Source organism: Mandrillus leucophaeus, unplaced genomic scaffold (assembly GCF_000951045.1).
Source record: "Mandrillus leucophaeus isolate KB7577 unplaced genomic scaffold, Mleu.le_1.0 Scaffold1200, whole genome shotgun sequence".
Classification (NCBI taxonomy): domain Eukaryota; kingdom Metazoa; phylum Chordata; class Mammalia; order Primates; family Cercopithecidae; genus Mandrillus; species Mandrillus leucophaeus.
In genome coordinates this window covers 329,501-352,424 of record NW_012100322.1, presented here as the reverse complement: position 1 = coordinate 352,424, position 22,924 = coordinate 329,501, and the positions used below count along the sequence as shown (strand labels likewise).

General features: G+C 38.3%; 1 protein-coding gene across 1 annotated transcript in view; it reads left to right on the top strand.

Annotated features, from left to right (window-relative positions):
• The window catches only part of LOC105532081 (myb/SANT-like DNA-binding domain-containing protein 3), a 166,613-nt gene that overhangs the window by 68,395 nt on the left and 75,294 nt on the right, over nt 1-22,924 (top strand). Inside the window, exon 3 of the mRNA XM_011970172.1 lies at nt 20,968-21,077. Coding sequence (XP_011825562.1) covers nt 20,968-21,077 — 110 coding nt within the window. The remainder of the gene's footprint in view (nt 1-20,967; nt 21,078-22,924) is intronic.

The window sequence follows — 22,924 nt, the reverse complement described above, 5'->3', positions numbered from 1 at the left end:
TTTTTTTTTTGAGACGGAGTCTTGCTCTGTTGCCCAGGCTGGAGTGCAGTGTCATGATCTTGGCTCACTGTAACCTCTGCCTCCCAGGTTCAAGCAATTCTCCTGCCTCAGCCTCCTGAGTAGCTGGGACTACAGGCGCACGCCACCACGCCCAGCTAATTGTTTGTATTTTAGTAGAGACAGGGTTTCACTATGTTGCCCATTCTGGTCTTGAACTCCTGAGCTCAGGCAATCCGCCTACCTCGGCCTTCCAAACTGCTAGGATTACATGGATGAGCCACTGCGCCCGGCCTGCATTTCCCCTTTTTTGAAATTTGAGGATGTGTTTATTTTTATTTATTTTATTTCTGGTCTTCTGGCACCTTGTCAAGGTAGCTTAGATAATTAGTGGTTAGTTTTTAAGGCAGATGTAAAAGTTTTTTCAGTATCATGGAGTGTGAGTGGTTTGGATCAGAGAGCATATTCTTTTGAAGTAGCTCTGTATTCTGTTACTGTCCCCTATCCGTGCCACTTACCTTAGAAGTTGATTTCCTTTTATCAGATTTCTGACCTCCCTAGCTTGAAGATCATGTTCCTTGATGAAGATGAAGCATAGGGAATTGGCCCTGTCGTCTCTTGATATTGCATCTTCCCTAAGCAGTGGGCCTTTGGTTTATCTCTTCTTGTTCTCAGGACTTTTTTGTTTGTTTGTTTGAGACAGGGTCTTATTCCTGTTGCCCAGGCTGGCGTGTAGTGGCGCAATCTTAGCTTACTGCAGGCCGCAACTTTCTGGGCTCAGGTGATTCTCAGCCTCCTGAGTAGTTGGGACTACAGGTGCATGCCAGCACACTTGGCTAATTTTTTGTATTTTTAGTAGAGACAGGGCTTCGCCGTGATGCTCAGGCTGGAACAAGAGTTTTTTTGTTGTCATCTTGCCCCAGTTCTCCACTCATTCTGGACTTTAGACTTACTGTGATTAAAAGAAAAACTTTCATATTATATCTTTTTTATTTATGCTTTTTTTAAAAAGCTAACTTACCAGAAGGTTCCTAGTTATCCAAAGAGAAAAAAAGCTTGGAAATACATGATATATGTGAAGAAAGATAAACTTGAATTCAGGAGACCAGGTAACCTTAGACTGACTTTTTTTGTTTTCCATTTATAACATGAAGATGATGATAGTCCTTTTTGGCTCTAGGGTATTTGAGAAGAACAAATGAGGCTAACCATGTGGGGCATTTCTAGTTTAGGGAATATGGTTAAAGAGAGATCAGTTAGTGGCATTTGGTGATAGATATAAGGTGGAGAATTTGAAATGGGTTTTAACTAGAAGTGGGTCCTCTGGATTGTTATATGGTGTTAGGAATGGTATTAATGGGTGATATAAATGGCAGATTATGAGACATGCCTTATTTATGTCAATTCAGGATTCTTGGGAATAAAAAGTGAGTTTTTCTGATTAATGAGGAATCTCAGGCAGGGCTTTTTTCTTCTAGATCCCTGGTGTGTAAAATGTGGATGCATAATAATTAATTTAGCAAACCTTGATTGAATACTGCATAGTGTAATCTAATATACTGGCTGTTAAGGGTAATATATGAGAAGGATTCCCTGCTTTCAAGGGCCTTATAATCTTACAGAGGTGGTTAGCCTTTTACAGATATATACAGTGGAAGTTTCTTTTTACCACATCTGTGCTTGCTTCCCCCCCACATTCCCCATCAATAAGCATTTATTGAGCACGAACAAGATAGGATTTTTTAAAAGGTGTACAGTTAAGTGGATTTGTATGGATTCACAAAGTTTTACAACTGTCACCACTCTGTAATTCCAGAAAGTTTTCGTCATCCCAAAAAGCAACCCCATACCTATTAACAGTCGTTCCACATTCCTCATGTCCCCTGTCCCTGGTTACTATTAATCTACTTTCTGTCTCTATGGATTTGCCTATTCTAGATATGCATGCAAATGGAGTCATATGAGGTGTGTTCTTTTGTGTCTGGCTTCTTTCCCTTAGCATAATGTTTTCAGTGTTCATCTATGTTGTAGTGTGTATCAGAACTTCATTCCTTTTTATGGCCAAATGATAGTCGTTGTATGGATAAACCACATTTTGCATATCCATTTCTCTACTGATGGGTATTTGAGTTGTTTTTACTTTTTGGCTGCTATGGATAATGCTGCTGTTGCATTCATGGACAGGTTTTTGTGTGGACACATGTTTTCAGTTCTGTTGTGTATGTATCTAGGAGTGGAATTGCTTGGTCATATGGTAACTCTGTGTTTCACGTTTTGAGGAATTAGCAAATGGTTTTCCAAAGTGGCTGCACCATTTTATATTTCTACCAGCAATGTTTGAAGATTCTAATTTCTCCAACATCTTCTCCAACACTTGCTATTGTCTGTCTGATTTTGGCTATCCTAGTGGGTGTGAAGTTCTGTATCAATGTCCTTTTTATTTATATTTTCCTAATGACTATTGATATTAAGCATATTTTAATGAATATATTGGCTATCTGTATATCTTCTTTGGAGAAATATCTATTCAGATCCTTTGCTGGGCTTGATTTTGGCATCTTGGAGTAATCATTCCCTTAGTAAATCATACTAATCAATTCCCACAGCAGGCACACAGATGCTCAAATGCTAAGTTAGCTCTCGTCGTTTGTGTATCATTTGATTTTTCTGCTTACTAAGCAAGAGTCAGTTGTATTTGTTTTCAAACTTATTGATACGAGTGCTAATTATGAGTATAATTTAATAAATATTACTCAAATCAATGAAATAATAATTACAAAAAGCTGTTTTTACGGAATGCTTTGAAAAGACTTGATAAAGACAAGAAGCTGAAAGAATTGCCCTGAATGAATTAAATTATGGTCAAGACAACTGAAACAGAATGGAGAAACCCTGTAACTTTTGGAAGGATTTTGCAGAAAACATTGCAAGTATTTTTAAGCCCCTGTTCTACTTAAAGGAAAGGAAAACGGACATTGTAGTTCTAATGGATTATGGGTGTGATTTATCCAAGGAAGTGGGGAACTGCCATTGACAGACTTATACTCAAAAAAAAGGTCTTGGTGGTACATTGGGAAATGAATGTATAATTATGTATTTAAGACTAAAATGGCTAAAATAGGTATTATTTTAAATGGTTTCTGCCTTAACTGACTTTTTTGATTAATAGATCAGTGATCACTCTTGTATATGTTTGAAAAGAGGATTTCCACTGTACAAGGTGCCCTAAGGAAGATACAGATACGGTGTCATGGGAATGAATAATTTCTGATTTGTAGTAATCAAAACTGGTTTCCTGGAGTAAGTGGCACTAGAGCTGGGCTGTATGGGGAGAGAACATCACCTGGAAACATCAGACACACTGTTGCCTGAGGCCTTTGCTGTTGATGTTCCTTTGGCTTGGAATCTTCTTGTCCCAGTTCCTACAGGTGTTTGCTCTAATGTCACCTTCAGTGGTGCCTTAAATTACAGCCTTCTCCACCCTCCATCCACAATGTCTTTCTCACACCGTAACCTTCCTTCATGCTTTTCCTTGCTCTAGAACACCTTTTCCTGTGTGACATACTGTATATTTTACTTGTTTTCTGTCTGTATGTAGCTCTGTGAAGGCAGAGATTTTTGTCTGTTTTATTTACCGCTGTAGTGACAGTGCCCAGATTGGTGTCTGGTACAAAGTTAGATGCCCATTACATATTTATTAGTGGAATAGATTAATGGCTGAATGAACATAGAAGCTGAGCATAGATGAATGAACATAGAATACCTCTTAAAAAGGGTATTCTAGGCTGAAGGAATAGCTTTAGGAAAGGCACAAAGGTGGAAAAGTGAAGGGAGTCTTTTCGAAATACTAAGTTGCGGGGATTAAGGCAGGAGATTATGCCACCACAGTAAGGTCTTCAAGGCCCATCTGCAGGTTTGGCATTTGGTTCAAAGACATCAAGAAGCTTTTAAAGGGTTTGAGTGACATTGTGGTTTTAGAAAGCAAAGTCTGAAATTGGTGAAGATGGAATGGAGAAGGGAGGAGACTGGGGTTACAATGAAAGATAACAGTAGAAATTGGAAGAATTGAGAGGACTTGTTTAACCTGCACAGGTTTTTTGTTTGTTTTAATTGTTGTTGTTTTTTGAGAGGGAGTCTAGCTCTGTTGCCAGGCTGGAGTGCATTGGTGTGATCTCCACTCACTGCAACCTCCACCTCCCAGGTTCAAGCGATTCTCCTGCCTCAGCCTCCTGAGTCGTTGGGACCACAGGTGCGTGCCACCACACCCAGCTGATTTTTGTATTTTTAGTAGAGACAGGGTTTCACCATGTTGGCCAGGATGGTTTAGATCTCTTGACCTCGTGATCTGCCTGCCTCGGCCTCCCAAAGTGCTGGAATTATAGGCATGAGCCACTGCACCCAGCCTAGTCTGCACAGTTTCTTTAAAAAGTTACATTGGTTCTTAGCCATTAAAAACCTGGAGGTTTCACTTGACAGTCTATTTTTCTGCCTACTCTTCTTCTTCCTTCTTCCTCTTCCTCTTCTTCTTCGACAGAATCTTGCTCTGTTGCCCAGGCTGGAGTGTAATGGCTCGATCTTGGCTCACTGCAACCTCCACCTCCCATGTTCAAGCGATTCTCCTGCCTCAACCTGCAGAGTAGCTGGGATTACAGGTGCACACCACCACACCTGGCTAATTTTTGAATTTTTAGTAGAGACGGGTTTTCGCCATGTTGGCCAGGCTGGTCTTGAACTCCTGACCTCAAGTGATTTGCCCGCCTTGGCCTCCCAAAGTGCTGAGATTACAGGCATGAGCCATCACTTCTGGCCTGCATTCTCTTCTAAACTTGGAGGCACTATCAACATTGGGCTTTTATTTCCACATTGCGAAGTCAGTCAGTGCTGTCTAGTGAGGCATGAGCTCTTTACTTTGCCCAGTTCTTAACCAGCCAGCCTCTTTTATTGATCTTTTTCTGCCTAAACTTCTGGATCTCCTCCTATAGATGTTGGAGTGAATTGTGATGCTCTTTGAGATGGAGAGCCTGTCTGGAGGAGAGTCAAAATTGGTATATATTCCCTCATTCCTATTATTCATAATTACACGGTTGGATGGGAGACTGTATTTCTCCAGTGCCTAGTTCTTCTGGTCTGAACTCCTCTCCTGCCTGTACTCCTTGTAACTTCCACTGTATTGTTCTTCTTTTTAACTCTTTCCTTGAATCCATTTCCTCCTTCTTTGTATTTGAAACCTACCCTGCTATCTCTGATTATACCATTGTCCTTGAAACACTATCTGATGTTTTTATGTCTATTTTTTCTTTTATTAATTTTATCCCTTAAACTTTCCCTTTTCTCTCTTTCTAAATTCTTTAGGTGGATATAGATCATGATGTTTCTTTAACTCCATTGACATTTATGATAAAATTTCTCTCATCATTGTGAAACACATGAGTTTATATATGTTACAGATGTATTGTTTCATGATTTTGCATTATGGGCCAAGAATGTGTTATATGGAATCTCTGGGTTTTCATATTAAAACTAGGTGTGGCCAGGCGCGGCGGCTCATGCCTGTAATCCCAGCACTTTGGGAGGCCGAGGTGGGTGGATCACCTGAGGTCAGGAGTTGGAGACCAGCCTGGCCAACATGACAAAAACCAGTCTCTACTAAAAATACAAAAATTAGCCGGACATGGTGGCGCATGTCTGTAATCCCAGCTACTCAGGATGCTGAGGCTGGAGAATCACAGGAACCTGGGAGGTGGAGGTTGTAGTCAGCCAAGATCACACCATTCCATTCCAGCCTGGGCAACAAGAGAGAAACAACATCTCAGAAAACAAACAAACAAACAAGGTGTATCTTTGTATCCTAGTATGAAAACAAATTTTGTGAAAGACTCATATCCAGAAGAGTTATTTCCTTGACTTCTCAGTCTCCATGTTATATTAACTATTAGTTTTACTTAAGTTTATTTTTATATAATTTCAAACTTAGAAAAATGTAATAGTATACCCAGATTCCCCAATTCAGATTTTACCACATTTGCCTTAAATCTCTCTTTCTGTATCTATTTTTTCTCTATCATCTATCTGTCTTTTTTTTTTTTTTTCCCCCCTGAACTTGGCTCTGTCAAGTTGGCCCCTGCCAAGGGGAGAGGGTTAATTTATGTTTTATATTAGTTCCATACTTTACATTTTTTGTTTTGTCATCTCCTCTTAAATAGTAAAACTTCCGCTTATAATGATAGGTTTATTTTTCACAGTTTTTCAGTTTTTCTTATATTTTTGTTATTCTATGTAAGGCATATACATTGAACATTATCTTGTATCATAATTTGTTGTACTTTTTACCTTTGTATAGAGTAGATTTCAAGTATCTCCTAAAGTTATCATAGGACCCGACCTTTTCTGGATTTGTGTTTATATTTTAGTTTCTAAGTGTTGGGATTTGTCTCCCAGTAGAGTTATAGATCATTCTTCTTTCAGTTTCTTTCAACTCATTTACATTAAATTAAGTAATTGATATCTATGCCCCTCCATCATCATCTTTTTTCTAAAGTGCACAATCCAGTGTTTTTGACTATAGTCACAAGGTTGTGGAACATTTTCATCTCCCTCAAAAGGAACTTTACTTTTTTTTTTTTTTTTTGAGACGGTGTCTCTCTCTGTTGCCCAGGCTGGAATGCAATGGCGTGATCTTGGCTCACTGCAACCTCTGCCTCCCAGGTTCAAGCGATTCTCCCTGCCTCAGCCTCTCGAGTAGCTGGGATTACAAGCGCCTGCCACCATGCCCAGCTAATTTTTTTATTTTTAGTAGAGACGGGGTTTTGCTATGTTGCCCAGGCTGGTCTTGAACTTCTGACCTCAGGTGATCTGCCTGCTTCAGCCTCCCAAAGTGTTGGGATTACAGGCGTGAACCACCGAGCCTGGCCAAGGAACTTTACATTCTTTAGCATTCACTCCCCAATCCCCACCTCTCCTCATCCAGCCCTAGGCAACCACTGACCTACTATCTTTTTTTTTTTTTTTGTAACAGAGTCTCTGTTGTCCAGGCTGGAGTACAGTGATGCAATCTTGGCTCACTGCAACCTCCGCCTCCCCAGTTCAAGAGATTCTTGTGCCTCAGCATGAGATTCAGATGCCTGTCACCGTGCCTGGCTAATTTTGTATTTTTAGTAGAGACAAGATTTCACCATGTTGGCCAGGCCAAGTTCGTCTCAAACTCCTGACCTCAGGTGATCTGCCTGTCTCGGCCTCCCCAGATGTTGGGATTACAGGCGTAAGCCACCAACCTTGGCCAGGATTTACTATCTTTTGCTGTAGATTTATCTATTCTGGATATTTCATATAAATGGAATCATACAATATGACCTTTTATAATTGGCTTCTTTCACTTAGCATGATGTTTTTAAGGTTGATCCATGTTGTAGGATGTATCAGAATTTAATTCCTTTTTGTGACTGAATAATATTTCAATATATATTTGAATATATAATTCATAATAATACCACATTTTGTTTATCCATTTAACATCCATTCATCTCTTGATAGACATTTTTGTTGTTTTTACTTTTTGACTATTATGAATAATGCCACCATGGATATTCATGTACAAGCTTTTGTGTAAGCACGTGGTTTCATATCTCTTGGGTGTATGTATTCCACCTAGGAGTGGAATTGCTAGGTCAAGTGGTAACTCTATGTTTAACATTCTGAAGATTTGCCAAACTGCTGTAAATGGTTGCAGCATTTTACATTTTCATCAGCTGTGTGTGAACATTCCATTTTCCACATCCTCACCAACCTTTGTTGTCTTTTTTGTTATAACTAACCATCTTCATTTAAGTTCCTATTTGTTATCCTTCATTTTCCCTATATATGTGGTTTCTTTAATGGAATTTAAATTCTCAGTTTCTTTTAAGCTGGATTGGGAGATAACTTCAACCCATTTATCCCCCTTCATTTTTTACATTGTTAGAAAGCTTGTTTTAACTTAACTATTTTCTTTATTCATATTATTATATTATTGGCTTCTTAGGAGCTTGGCATACTTCTCATGTACTTGGAAATTCTATGCTTAAATCTTAAAATTCTCTCCTTATATGCTTTTAGTTTATTAGGTGACTTAATTTATTATAAATCTTTTGCTACTATTCAAATTCATTTATTTTTAAAAAGTATCATTTATTTTCCATGGCTCAGTAGCTTTGTCATTTTTTTCAGAAGTCATTTAAGGTTCTAAAAGTTCTTAACATATTCTTGTACCTTTAAAAATTTTGGCAGGTTATTATATTTTCAACCACAGCTCAATTTCTCTCATTTTTGTGCAGATATTGAGTCTCTCTTTTCCATGGATTAAAAAAGGGAAAAGCCCACACCTTTTTTTCTTTGTTATAAAAGCAATATATAGTCTGTTTAGAAAATTTGAGAAATATGGAAAAATATGAGGAGGAAATCTGTGATAATTGCCATTCTCTTCTTTAATCTCAGTGTTTATGCTAAATTATTTCATTTTTCATCAGAAAGATTTTGAACTTTTTTTTTTTTTTTTTTTGAGACAGAGTTTCACTCTTTTTTTCCCAGGCTGGAGTACAATGACGTGATCTCGGCTGACTGCAGCCTCTGCATCCTGGGTTCAAATGATTCTCCTGCCTCAGCCTCCTGAGTAGCTGGGATTACAGGCGCATGCCACCATGCCCAGCTAATTTTGTATTTTCAGTCGAGATGGGGTTTCACTATGTTGGCCAGGCTGGTCTTGAACCCCTGACCTCAGGTGATTAGCCTGCCTCAGCCTCCCAAAGTGCTGGGATTACAGGCGTGAGCCACAGCGCCTGGCCTGAACTTTAAAAAAAATATTCATGTTGTTTTGCTTTGCATTTTCTGTTGATACTGGAGCCACTGTTGTTCAGAGGTCAGATCTCCTTTTGGGATATTTTATTTTTATTTTTTGAGATAGGGTGTCTCTCTGTTGTCAAGGCTGATGTGCAGTGGCATGATGGCTCACTGCAGTCTTGACCTCCCAGGCTCAATTGATCCTCCTACCTCAGCCTCCTGAGTAGCTGAGACCACAGTTGTGTACCACCACGTCCAGCTAATTTTTTAAAGTTATCTTTTGTAGTTACGGAGTCTCCCTACGTTGCCTAGGCTGGTCTTGAACTCCTGGGCTCACGTGATACTCCTGCCTCAGCCTCTCAAAGTATAGGCATGAGCCACTGTGCCTGGCTAGGGATTTTTAAGTTCAGTTTATTTTTGCCTTGTCAGCTTTCATTTAATATTGTTTTGCACGTGAAACTAAACTGCTGATACTGCTGTGTCAATTCTGTTGTTTATAGCCCAGTTGATGATTCTTTATTGTTCACAAGTCAGCTCAATCTTTTAGTGTCCTATATTTGTTTTCTATAGCTTTTTTCCTTCTCTTTATTATTTTTTTAAATTTAATTTTTATTTATTAGTATTTTTTGAGACAGGGTCTCACTCTGTCGCCCAGGTTGGAGTACAGTGGCACCTCTGCCTCCCAGGTTCAGGCAATTCTTGTGCTTCAGCCACCTGAGTAGCTGGAATTACAGGTGCCTGTCACCACATCTGGCTAATTTTCTTTTGTATTTTTAGTAGAGACAGGGTTTCACTATGTTTGCTAGGCTGGTCTCGAATCCCTGGCCTCAGGTGATCCGCCTGCCTTGGTTTCCCACAGTGCTGGGATTACAGGCTTGAGCCACTGTGCCCAGCCTCCTTCTCTCTCTAAAGTGGTTTGAGGTGTTTTCTAGGTGGTACACTTGTGTTTACCATTATTTACTTCAAGGTTATACCATAAGAACATCCAAATTCCCATTTATTTAGACCTAGTTTTTTTTAAAAAAATTATTCAGTGTTTTACAACAAAATTTGTCAGGGTTTCTGGTTATGGTAGTGTCTTTTTAAGTTTGTTTTTGGTGGTTTCAGCCAAAGAGTAACAGTCAGTCTTCTTCATAGTTTGCAGTGTTCTTTTGTAAGGATCTCTTATAACCACTGGAATCCTATAAGGGACTATTATACTCTTTTTTTTTTTTTTTTTTTAAATTCTGGGAAACTGGGATTCTCAGATTTAGCACTTGGCCAAGATCATATAGTTACTTTTACTTAATCAAATAAGTGGAACCCGAAGTGTGGAACTCTTTCTAATGCACCAGAATTTTGTGAAGTCTTTAAAAAATTCTCTTTTTAAAATCATTAATACCAGGTTTTTCAGTGCCAGTATGCAAGTTGTTGTATAGATTTTTGTCTTTGTGGGTGATTTTGCTGGGTTCTGGCTACCTCCTATTGTACTTAGTGTTGGAGACACTAAGGGATAGTGGTTAGAAATAGAACCAGAGGACAGGGTTCTTGTGTTTGGATTATTGATTTAAAAAATAGTTTAATGAAGGAAATGTATTGAATATACCTGCAAAATCTTATATATGTAAACAGGTATATGTTTCAAAATAATGGGAGTAAAACTGTGTGTATGGTTTTACAATGTGTGTGTGTGTTTTTCCACAATAGGTCTTGTTGTCTTTTCATATCTCTACGTGTGTTTCTACCAATGTCTGTATAGTATTATGTCAATAATTTAATTCCCAAAAGATGGGCACTGAGGTTGTTTTCCACTTTGGTTTTACAGAAAATGCTGACTTTAACAATCTTGGACATGGGTTTTTATATGTTTTTCTTTTATATCTGTTATAATTTCCTGGAAATGTTGGATAAAAGGATAAAGACAATTAAAATGGCAATACATATGGACACATGAGAGGTCGTGCCACTGTGTACTTCCACAGTTTGTTTGAGTGCTCATTTTTCTATGCTTTCTCCAGAACTGGTGCTAATAAAAAACAATAGTGGCTTACACTTAATAGAGTACTTATGATGTGTATTATTATTTTGCTCTGTGTGCTTTCTATACCTTTAATCCTCCATCAGAATTTTGAGATAGGTACTGTTATTGTCCCCATTTTGTAGATGAAGAAATGGAGGCACAAGTGGTAAATTACTAAGCTCACACAACTGTGATAAGTGGTAGAGCCGGGATGCTGAACAAGGCGGTCTGATGCCAGGGTGTGCCTCTTAAAAAGCATATTATAATGCCTGTTTTTAATTTTTTTATTTCGATTTTTCCAAAATTTAGCATGATTTATATGATTTAAAAATTTTTATTTTTTATTGAGATAATTTTCATAATGTAAAATTCAGCATGTTAAAGTATATAATTCAGTGGTTTTTGTACATTTACTGTATTGTACAATGATCATCACTATCTACCATCTGATTATAGAATATTTCTATCACCCCAGAAAGTTTCTACCTTTTAACAGTCAGTCCCACTAGTCCCCGCCCCCATCCCCTGGTAACCACATAGAGACTTTCTCTGTGGATTTATTTATTTTGGATATTTCATATAAATAGAATAATACAACGTGTAGCCTTTTGCACCTGACTTCTTTCTTTTAACATAATATTTTCTTTTCCTTTTTCTTTTTTTTGGAGACAAGATCTCTGTTCCCAGGCTGGAGTGTGGTGGTGCAATCACAGCTCACTGCAGCCTTGACCTCCGGCTCAAGTGATTCTCCTATCTCAGTCCCCCAGTAGCTGAGACTACAGGCATGCGCCACCACGCCCGGGGAATTTTTGCATGGGGCTTTCACCATGTTGCCCAGACTGATCTCGAACTCCTGGGCTGAAGCAATCTTCCTGCCTTGGCCTCCCAAAGTGTTGGGATTACAGGCACGAGGCACTGCACCCTGCCTGCATAATTTTCAAGGTTCTTATATACTGTAGCATGTAATTGCTTTATCTGATTTTAAAAATAATACAAATTTGTTGTAAAACTCAATTCAGAAAAATACAGAATAATGAAGAAGGTTTAAATTCTACCAAGAGATAACCATGGTTCCTATTTTGGTGAGTGTACCTTCCAGATTTTTAAAATAGGCATTAAAAAAGTTTGTGTTACATACATTTTAAAAAGTCTGCCTTTAAATGTGTCATGTCAGGAAATATAGAGATTTTTCATCATTAATTTTAATAACTGCACCATAACAGATTCAGGTTATGGTTTGCCAAGCTAGTGTCAGAACCCCAGAGATCAGAAACATCCGTGAGGAAGAGAATGTCACAACCATGACATCTTTGGCTAGGACTGGTGAGGCCTGGAAAGACCCTGGGGGCCTTAAACACTCAACTTTGGACCCAGGCCTTTTCTTCCATCCGATCTTGCAGTAGTTGTTCTCCCTGTCACCTTGCCTGGAGAGTCCTGATACAGGCATTTAGAATTGAAGTAGGCAGCGGGGGAAGATTGCAGGAGTGGGGGTGGAGGATTGACAGGAGCAAAGTGTGGTTTAACAGGGTAGTTGGCAGTAGTACGCAAAATGGAATGAAAAATATCAGAGTCAGATGATTGTGTGGCATATGTGAAATTTCTTTCATTAAGTATAGCTTAGAGAAGTTTTAGCTATCTCTGTAGTTGATGCTTTTTAATATTAATGTAAACTGCTTTTGGTTTTGTATCATATAATATTAGGTAAAGTTTATTTTTCCTCCTCATATCTTTATACTAGAAGATAACTAATGTGATTAGTAAACAGGTTGAAGAGGATTTAATTTCTAATTCTTCTGATTTTCTTGGACTTGAAGTCAACAATTGCTAAATCTATTGCTTGATTTTATACCCTGAAATGTATTCTCAGTGATTTGTGTCATTAGAGGTGCCCCTTAGATTGGTTGGGAGTTGAAGTCATATCTGGGAAAAGAAAAAAAGTGAATCTTTGTTGTATAACTACTTGTTCTAGGCATGATTGCCTTTGCATACATTATCTAATCATTACAATATCAAGGGAAAGTATTATTCTAAAAGGAGGACTACCACGTGAACTTGGCCCTTCCTGATCTCGAAACTTATGCTTTGCGTGTGGTGTAGCAAACTGTCTCTGGGGTTGTCTTTGAAATCACATTGAGGTTTTCTTTTTTTTTTTTCCCCATTAAATAATAACCAATATAGAAAATTGAAAAGGGGAGCAATCACTCATTGTTCCACTGCTGTAACAGGTTACTGTTACAGGTTTTGTTTATTCCTGGCTGGATTATCTTATACGTATGGGGGGCGGGTGTGTGTGTGTGTTTGAAATGAGTTTCACTATATTGTCCTGGCTGATCTTCAACTCCTGGTCTTTCTGCTTCAGCCTCCAAAGTAGCTGGGACTAAAAGCCTGCATCACAGTTCCTGGCAGGGTTTTCATATAAAATCATAGTCTATGTGTATAGTTTTGTGGTCTGCATTTTCACTTTAACATTCATAAGCTTATTTCCGTATTATATAATATACATCTTTAAATAGCTTTATAATATTCCATAGTTGTACCATACTATTTCCTGGTGTGCAGTATTTTAAATATTTTAATATTTTAAATGTTTCTGCTATTTTCAGTATAGAGATCATGGAATTGTTTTGTAGGCAGGTGGGTACAGGTTCAAGAACAAACTGGGCTTGTTCTGGGAGTGAAACCATCCAGCAGGGTCCTGTCAGATTGGATTGGTTTGCTTTTCTGAAAAAGGGCAGATTTCTCCAAATACTACTGACATCTAGACAGTCAGTATAAACTCATGAAAATTTTTTTTAAAGGACAAAGTGAAAAGTTTGAACATGTTCTGTGGGGAATCAATACAGAATCCACTAGAGATAACTACAGTTATCTACATGTTAATAAGGCCTTAGGGAACATTAATTTATAGGACTTTCCCCAGCAATGCTCTGAAGACTGGAAATAGCACTAGCAAAAACAGATGACATGGCTTTAATATGGTTGGGAAAACTAGGTTTGAAGACTCGAAGTGGTGGGTGTGAATGTGAATACTGCCAGAGAATGAACAAAATGAGATGACACATGGGATGGTTGAAGGCAGAACATTTACTATACAGTAGGGATCCTTTTGTCTTGGTCCCACAATAATTTGGTAGTTATTTGGTTAATTGGGAAAGTTATTTAAAGTAGGGAGTCACAAAAATGATTCATAAATGCATGTAACGTTTTATTTTAACATATACATATTTATTAAATATTTTGAAAGAGGGCCCATACTTTTTCTTTGAGAATGGTTTCCTCTTTGCTCTGTATCCCAGGCTGGAGTGCAGTGGCACAGTCTCACTCACTGCTACCTCTGCCTCCCGGTCCCCAGTTCAAGCAATTCTCCTGCCTCAGCCTCCCGAGTAGCTGGGATTACAGGCACGTGCCACCGTGCCCAGCTAATTTTTGTATTTTTAGTAGAGACGGGGTTTCATCATGTTGGCCAGGCTGGTCTTGAACTCCTGACCTCGCGATCTACCCACCTCGGCCTCCCAAAGTGCTGGGATTACAGGCGTGAGCCACCGCGCCCGGCCTCCTCTTTCTTGAACAAACCACTTGTATAATGCATTGATTACAAATTGCAATTTTAATCCCTTTAAAAAGGAAGCTAAAGACCTGTGGATGCAGAATTCTAAGTGCAACTGTAGGTTTTTTAAAAAAGTAGCTCACCTTATTCAAGTCTTTCAATTTAGTTTTCATAGAAGTAATTTATTTTCACTCATATGAAATGTTGAAATCACATAATTGTAGTAACAACTACATAGGCTGGGTAACTGACTCTTGAAGCACAAGAACAGCTACCCTGGTTGGAGCTAAAGTGCTCATGGATGTTCTAGAGAGGGTCTAGTAGCCTTGAAAATTCATTGTGCCATAGGCATTGTTCTGTAGGTTTTATAGAGAATGCTACACTTTGGTTAATCTGGAGAGTTGATTAAGTTGGAGATACGTTCTAAGAGTGTTATTGACACAGATTGGGCAATAGGAGAAGGAAAAAGGAGTGGGTAAATTAAAAGAGGTCAGAAAGTTGAGGGGATAATGAAGACTGTTTGGTTACAAGGGGAGGCCAGAAGTATCAACTGTTCTAGAAAGGTCTTGAAAAGGATTGGAGGACTTAAGAAAAAAGCCATTGGATCTGAGGTTGCTTTCATCTTGAAGAAGAAGAGTTGCTATAGGAAGAAGGAGGAAGTGAGGCCTGCTGGAGGTTAAGGTGCTATTAAAGGAGGGGGATTTAACATAAACTTGGAATCAATATATTTAAGTCCTTCTATTGAAATGGAGAATAGCTGTGGCAGTGTATTGAGATCTTTTGAGACTGCCGATTATTTGACTAGTTTTCCTTATAGTGATTGTGTCAGAGAATTAGATGAAAAGTCTTTGCTTTCCCTTTACTGTAGTTTTCAACTGGGGATAATTTTGCCCCTCCCCCTCGACCCCCCACCCTCCCGTCCCAGGACGTGGTGAGACAATTTTGGTTGTCAGAGCTGGTGTGGTCCTACTGGCATCTAGTGGGCAGAGGTCAGGGCTGTTGCTAAACAACCTCCAGTGTACAGGATATTCCCTACAACAAAGAATTATCTGGTTCCAAATGTCACTGGTGCCTAGATTGAGAAACCCTGAATTCTATTGTAACATCTAATGAAGTTTATTTCCTTTTGGCTCTCCATGAGTGTTAGCTAACTCATAAGATCCCCAGAACTACCTTCTTTTTAGTGGAAGGGTGGTAGAAAAGTCGTATCATTCTGGAAGGCTGCTGGATCTCATTTTGAGTCAGAGCCTGAACCTAGTTGTTAATGCCAGAAGTTGGGAATTTGGGCAGCTCAGGTTCATAGAAAGCAGAGTTTCTGCCACTAGTGTGTATTGTTTCTGAGCTTTGAAATGTTAAGAAATTCTCGAGACAAGTTGTACATTTTGAGAATTGTGGGACAGATTTGCAACAAGAGCAAAATATTTTGTTTTGAGCAACTCTTATGAGTGTTTCTTTGTGTAAAACATTTCTCTTTGGAGAATTGATTTTTGAGGGCCTTAGTAATGGCTCATCCATTTTACTGAATTTTCATTTTGGTTTCAGGAAGGCAGGTGCATAATCATTCATAATCATTGACAGGTAGTAGAGTGTCCTCTTGATGCCTGGTACTGTACAGAATACTTGAAAAGAAGGAACATTCAGAAGATGATCCCAAAATAGATTCCTTCTGTATTGGGTTTAAGCTAAGGCAGTGATTCTGTTCTCAAATTTGTTAGGAATCAGCTGGGTGTGGTGGCTCAGGCCTGTAATCCTAGCACTTTGGGAGGCTGAGGTGGGCAGATGGCTTGAGCCCAAGAATTCAAGATCAGTCTGGGCAACATGGTGGACCCCGTCTCTACAAAAAAGACAAAAATTAGCTGGGCATGGCGGTGTACGCCTGTGGCCCCCAGCTACTCAGAAGGCTGAGGCCCAGCTACTTGGGAGACTGAGGTGGGAGAATCACTTGAGGCCAGGAGGCAGAGGTTGCAGTGAGCCATGTTCATACCACTGCACTCCAGCCTGGGAAGCAGAGTGAGACCTTGTCTTAAAAAAAAAAAAAAAAAATTGTGAGGAGTCAGAACACCAGCAAGTCGTGGGTCTCTTGATAAATTAATCTTATCATATGGTCTCTGATGTAGCACAAAAGTTTTTAAGACCATTGCTTAGAAATATTTATCTTATTAAATTTACACACAGTCATTCTATTGGGAATTATGTTTAACTGCATGTATCAGTGGTGTGACCAGTGGTGGCTTGTATGATAAGGGCTTTTTAAAAAATGTATTCATTTATATACATTATTTTCTGTAATGGTAAGTCTGGAAAGAGGAGATCCACAGGAGGTATGGTGATTTCATGATTCTTCCATCTTGCTGTCTTGCTCCTGGTCTTTCTGCTGTGTCATCTTTTGGCTGCTACAACTTTAGGCAACAGGTTTGCTCTCCAGTCAAGGGAAAAAAAAGAGGAAGAATGAAGGAGAAAGGGACAGTACCTACGTATGAACACAGATTGAGGGAGGCCGAGAAATATATGTTATTTAGTTGGGTACCTTGTTTCCCTGAACAAAATTGGAGTTCTCTTACTAAGTAAGAAGGAGAGAATAGATCAAAGGTAGGCATTAGCAGTGACTGCCACAACTACAAAACAATTTAAAATGTCCATTCATGAGCTTGTGACATTCATGACCTGACCTATGTTCTCATGAAACATTGTTGGAATATTTGTATTAGTATTCCTTACCTATTTGTTGAACATACTTTTACTGCTAGCCAGCAAAATATCTGAAATCATCTGATGTTAGTTGATAGCCAGCAACAAATCTGAAATAATCTGATATTGAAGGTTTAAGAAACATAAAGGAAAAAACCCCTTAAAAATGAGAACAGTTTTTTTATTGATTTTTTTTCCTTTGCAAATGAGAAAATTTCATATTTGATTTTAATGAAGGTACACTAGTCCAGGACACCAGTGTTCCTTTGAGGAACATGGTTTTGGAACCACTGATACTAATATTGTTTGTGTGTACTATGAAATTACTTTCTCTCTACTTTCACTTACATTGTTTTCCTACATAAAAACATTCTCTTTTCTTTTCTGTCTTTTAGTATTACTCATATGTTTTGGGCAATTAGAACATTCTTTATTTAAAATATCTTCTCCAAATTCTTTATAATGATCCTATATTAGCTTTATTATGATAAAAAAGCCTTATTATTTTTTCAAGGTCAATACAAGTCTTGTTTTTTCTGACACTACACCCTATGCTTGAAATCCAGTTTTGTCCCCTACCTCTTGAACTCCTACAGCAGTCATAGACTGTATGACACATTTATCCCCTTAATTATAGACTGTATTGAATTCATCACTAATTCTTGCATATATTAGCAAGATCATTTCCTGTTACATTTTTTTCCTGTGTGTCCAAAATTCTTAGCATAGTATTAAGTACCTAGTAGATGCTTAGTAATTGCTTTCTGATGATAAACTAATCACATTTACGCATTAACACACATGAAACTAGCATGGATTTGATAGCAAGATAGGCATAAAATAAAATATGACTAATAACCAGAGTAATCAGAATTTCATGACTTTTACCCTTACCTATTAATAATATAGGACCTCTAGCTCCCTCATAAATGCCTCCCTCCAAGATTTATTCCAGGAGTTACCAAATTGTGTTTGATGTGTGCTCACTAATACTTTCTGGTCACTGCTACATGACACCTGTCTTTTTCTTCCTGTGCTGTTTGCTACGTCTGCAGTTGCACATTGGTACCTCCTGTCAGATATCAGAGGTCTACCTCTTTGCCTGACACTACCATCTCCTTGGTCTTGTGCGGTCCTGCTAGATGCATTGCTGATATTTGGGGGCTGTTGATGTGTCCCAGCTCCTTTCTCGCCATGTATTATGTCTTGTCATGTGAGCATCAAAGCAGAGCTTGTCACTTCGTTTTTAGTGAAAATCATTCTTTAGTTTCTTTGTTGTAGCTCCTCTGTCTCTGTTATGAGTTCTTGGGGCTGGCTGGAGGAGCAAACCAAGTCTTGAGAAGGGACTATGCTTGGGGTCACTTCTCTTGTTCAAGGCTGTGTTTATGGGACCAAGCTCCTTTTTTTTGAGACAGAGTCTTACTCTTTCTATCAGGCTGGAGTGCAGTGGCACACTCTCTCCTCAGTGCAGCCTCTGCCTGCTGGGTTCAAGCGATCCTCCCACCTCACCCTCCCAAGTAGCTGGGACTACAGGCATGTACCACCATGCCCAGCTAAGTTTTTTATTTTTAGTAGAGATGGGGTTTCACCATGTTAACCAAGCTGGTCTCGAACTCCTGACTTCAGGTGATCTACCTGGCTCAGCCTCCCAAAGGCGTGAGCCACCGCACCCAGCCCATGGGACCAAGCTTTTCTGCCTCACATTAGCAGGGATGATTATTCCCCTAAAGTATTCTGTAGTCCCTCATACAAACATTCCTTGGGGTTACCACACATGACTCTTGGTGGCAGGGATGGTTTAGGTTCTAGCTTGCAATCCACTGTACCTGTAAAGTACAACAGATAAAACATTACAATTCAGGAGTCTCAAAGTGGCAAATCATAACTCAGAGCATTATCTTGCCTCACAGACAAAATAAAAACTTGACTTATTCTTGTTTTTTTATGTCTGATTGTAATAGAACCCAGTGTGAACTTTAAGCCTACAAAGAAAGGAGAAAAGACAAATGCACTGTATTTCATTAGTCAAATTGTGCAGTTCTTATTTCTCTAGCCCCTAAAGTTGGTTAAGTTCTTAGTTGAGCAGATATTGTACATTTTTACCCTCTTTTCCAGGGCAGTTCTTTATTAATATTTTGTTATCTTCCTTTGGTCTGAAGATGTGTATTTGATAGTAAATGGAACCAGACCTTGTTCAAGTTCCTAGCAGAAGTGTGGGTAGATAGAGTGAAAAATCCTTTACGTAGGATTGAGCCTCAAGAGCTAAAGCAAATGGTCAAGGGGGAAAGGGAAGAGACAGCAAAAATGGGGAGGTAAGGAGAACCAAGGACATAAAGCTTCCTACAGCCAGGGTGATGAGGAATGAAAGATGGCCTTCTCTACCTAGAATAGTTTGTGGAACAGTAAGAATAACAAAATGCTTGTGTTAGCTTTCTCTTGCTTTAAGTTTCCACTCATGTCTTTTTTTTTTTTTTTGTAAATGCTTGAACTTTAATCCAATTCTTTACACCTGAGATCATTTAAGGAAAATAAGCTTTTGTAACCCACCTGAGCATCATTTAAGGAAGATAATTATGATTTTTTTTTGTAACCCACCTACACGTGATCCTACCCTTGTAAAGTGCTTAGTTGACAGTGACTACTCAAGTAAGTACTGTTGACTATCAACTCCTTAGGGATTCAGGTACTTGATTGCCAGCTCCTCGGAGGGTCAGCTGGGAGTGGGAGACCCAAGACACCACTGCAGAGCAGTGAGAACAAATGGGGTAGGGAGAGGTAATGAAATGTCACTAGGACAGTTGTCACCAGACGTAGAATTCCCTTGACTTAGTTTACTGAGTCTGCTTTGAAATCTAGAAATAGAAAACAACCAGGAATGGGGATAACTGGAGAAGTGCTCCCTTAGATCTCTTTGCCAGGACCTCATCACGATCTAGAGATACAGGAGTCCTTGCTCTTTTCCCAGAGTCTCAGCTTTTGAGCAGGAGAATCAGGAGTTAACCTAGGACTCTCTCTGCTCCCAGACTCATGTATTCACCGAGATTTTTTCTTTTTTTTTTTTTTTAAACAGTCATTTGTTTATTGTTTACCTAAGTGCATTTGTTTTTGTAAGCTCTCATTTCCCATAGAAAGGATATGAAAATTGCATTGTAGTGATTTTCATCCACTTTCACTGATTGGCAGCTCCAAGCACAACCTTGAAGCTTAATTTGATGCTTAATGTTGGAGCCGGAGCAAAATGACCACAGAATGCTGATATTGTTGATTGGCTCTGCTTGCTTTGATAGAGTCAACTTAAATCAGTCCATTAAAAGTTTTAAGTCTAGTAAGATTTTGAATCTCTTTAATTCTGTATACATAAATGCTCCATATTTATTGTCTGAAATTCAAATTCACTGTTCTTTTGTAGTTAAAATAGTTTGTCTAGAATTAATAATGATCACCCAAAATTTATTCTGAATACCAAAAGAATTAAGATAATTTTTTATCTCATTTAATTAATATTACTGTTAATTTTCGTTAGCCTTAAAAGTAACTTACTAGAAAAATAACCTAAAATGTTAAATAAGAAATAGTAAGATTGTTATCTTAAGGTCTTAGAAGGCCAAATAGAAGAATTCTACAGATTTACCTTTGGAAATTATGTTAAGTCCTGAAATTTCGAGTTCTATTTTGAGTTACTTTTAGGCTCATTATTATGCAGGATTCTGTTTGGGGAATACTGAGCATTTTGTGTCTTACAGAATTTCTTTTTGTTTGTTTATGTCTCATTACACTTCTGAATGGGGGGGCTCAATACATTTTAAGGACTTTTTCATACACACACACATATGTGTAATAGAAATCCAAATATATATGTCAACACACACACATATGTGTAATAGAAATCCAAATATATATGTCAAACAGTTTTTTTCTTTTGCAGAATTAAATGTGAGGGAGTCTGATGTAAGAGTTTGTGATGAGTCATCATGTAAATATGGAGGAGTCTGTAAAGAAGATGGAGATGGTTTGAAATGTGCATGCCAATTTCAGGTGAGGAAACCCAACTTATTTTGAAAAGTTTTATATTCATATTTTATAATTCTAAATTCTTCAAATTAAAAAATCTAAAACATCTTGAACCCCATAAAGAAATTGGGTTCACAGTCCCTCAGTTCTTTTTTGTCAGATGATGCCCTGTTATTTGTGTCTTCCATGCTGCTTGCATGGAATTGAGAGAACGGATTGACAATAATAGATGTGACAATTCTTTGAAAAAATATCAAATTTCTATTTAAATGTAAGGTATAATTGTCACTGAAAGGAAAGAAGGTACAGGTTGAACTAGAGTCTCTTATTTTAAATGTTGGCATCTTTTTCCTTTTCTTCTCCTTCTAGTCTGTCTCTTTCCCTTCCATTCTTATTTGTTGCTGTATCATCTCTTCAGGCCACAGAACTTGACTCACTTGGAGACTCGGGGTAAGTCAAGGTTAGAGCTGGAATAGCAAGTGGAACCTCAAACTAAGAGTGTAAATATTTTTGCTTTTCAGATGCTCTTTTGGTTGTGATTCTGTTGTCTAAAAAAGTGAAACAAAGGAAATATGTTATGTTTAATTCTTTCTTTTTATTTTCTTTGGTTAAATGGTAATCAGACTTCAGAATGTTTCTTACAAGATGGTCTCTGATGGTTGATTTAATATGAGACGAAAAAGGAACTAGAATTTTTTTTCTACTCACAATTTTCTTCTAAACATGCCCACCATTTGGATTTTGAGGGGAAGAAAGGGTACAGAAATCCAGAATGAAAGCATAGGAGAGTTAGTATTTCTGGTAACCCTGTGACCTCAGGCAAATTTCTGTATGATCTCAGGTAATTTTCTTGGCATCAGTATTCTATCGGAAAAGTGAAGGCACGTTTCCTGCCCTTACTTATGATTCTGTAATGAGAATCAAAATTGGAAAGAAAGCTTGCATGTGAAACATCTTTGAAAACTGTAAACCATCAGGTGGTTTATTTTAATTAAAAGAAGTGGAGAGTTTAGGTAAAGGAGGAAGGGTAGGTAGGTATACTGTTGTCCAGCCAGTTTCTTCATAGTCCAAAGGGGCTTTACATTCAATTACATAGAATGATAGGAGGGTTTCTCTTGGGCATTTTCACATCAGCCACCTTCTGCCAAGCTTTCTTAGGTAGCTTTTGGCTGGCTTCAGATCCCTGCTGCCTGTTGGCTGGGGACATCATTTCTTTGCCAAGAGCACCTTTCTATAGAACTCTGCATAACATGGAAGGTGACTTTAGCCAGAACGAAATGAGAAGTCGGTGATAATTCGAACTGTTTTCCCTCTGAACCTAATGCGTCATTTTTCTCTGACTGCTTTTAAGATTTTCTCTTTACTGTGTTTGACTATTAAGTACTATGGTGTGGTTTTCCTTGAACTTATCATGCTTGGAGTTGGCAGAGCTTCTGAAATCTATTTGTTACCCAGTTTGAGAATTATTTCTTGAAATTTTTTTTCTGCTTATTATTTCTTGTAATCTGGGACTTCCATGATGTATGTTAGACCTTTTGATAATGTCTCAAGGTCCCTGATACTCCGTTCATTTTTTTTCCCAATTGTTTTTCCTGTTCTTTACATTAGATAATTTTTATTGATCTGTCTTCAGGTTAACTAATCCTTTCTTCTGTCATCTCCATTCTTCCTATCCAGTGAGTTTTTAATTGTAGATTTTTTATGTTTAGAATTTAGAGTTTCTATTTACCTGCTGGGATTTCCTCTTTTCATTCACTGTAAGCATATTTTCCTTGAGTGTACATGTTATTGCCGCTTTAAAATATATCTGCTCATGTCCACATCTAGGACATCCTCAGGTATTGCCCCTGTTGATTGTTTTCTCATGTGAG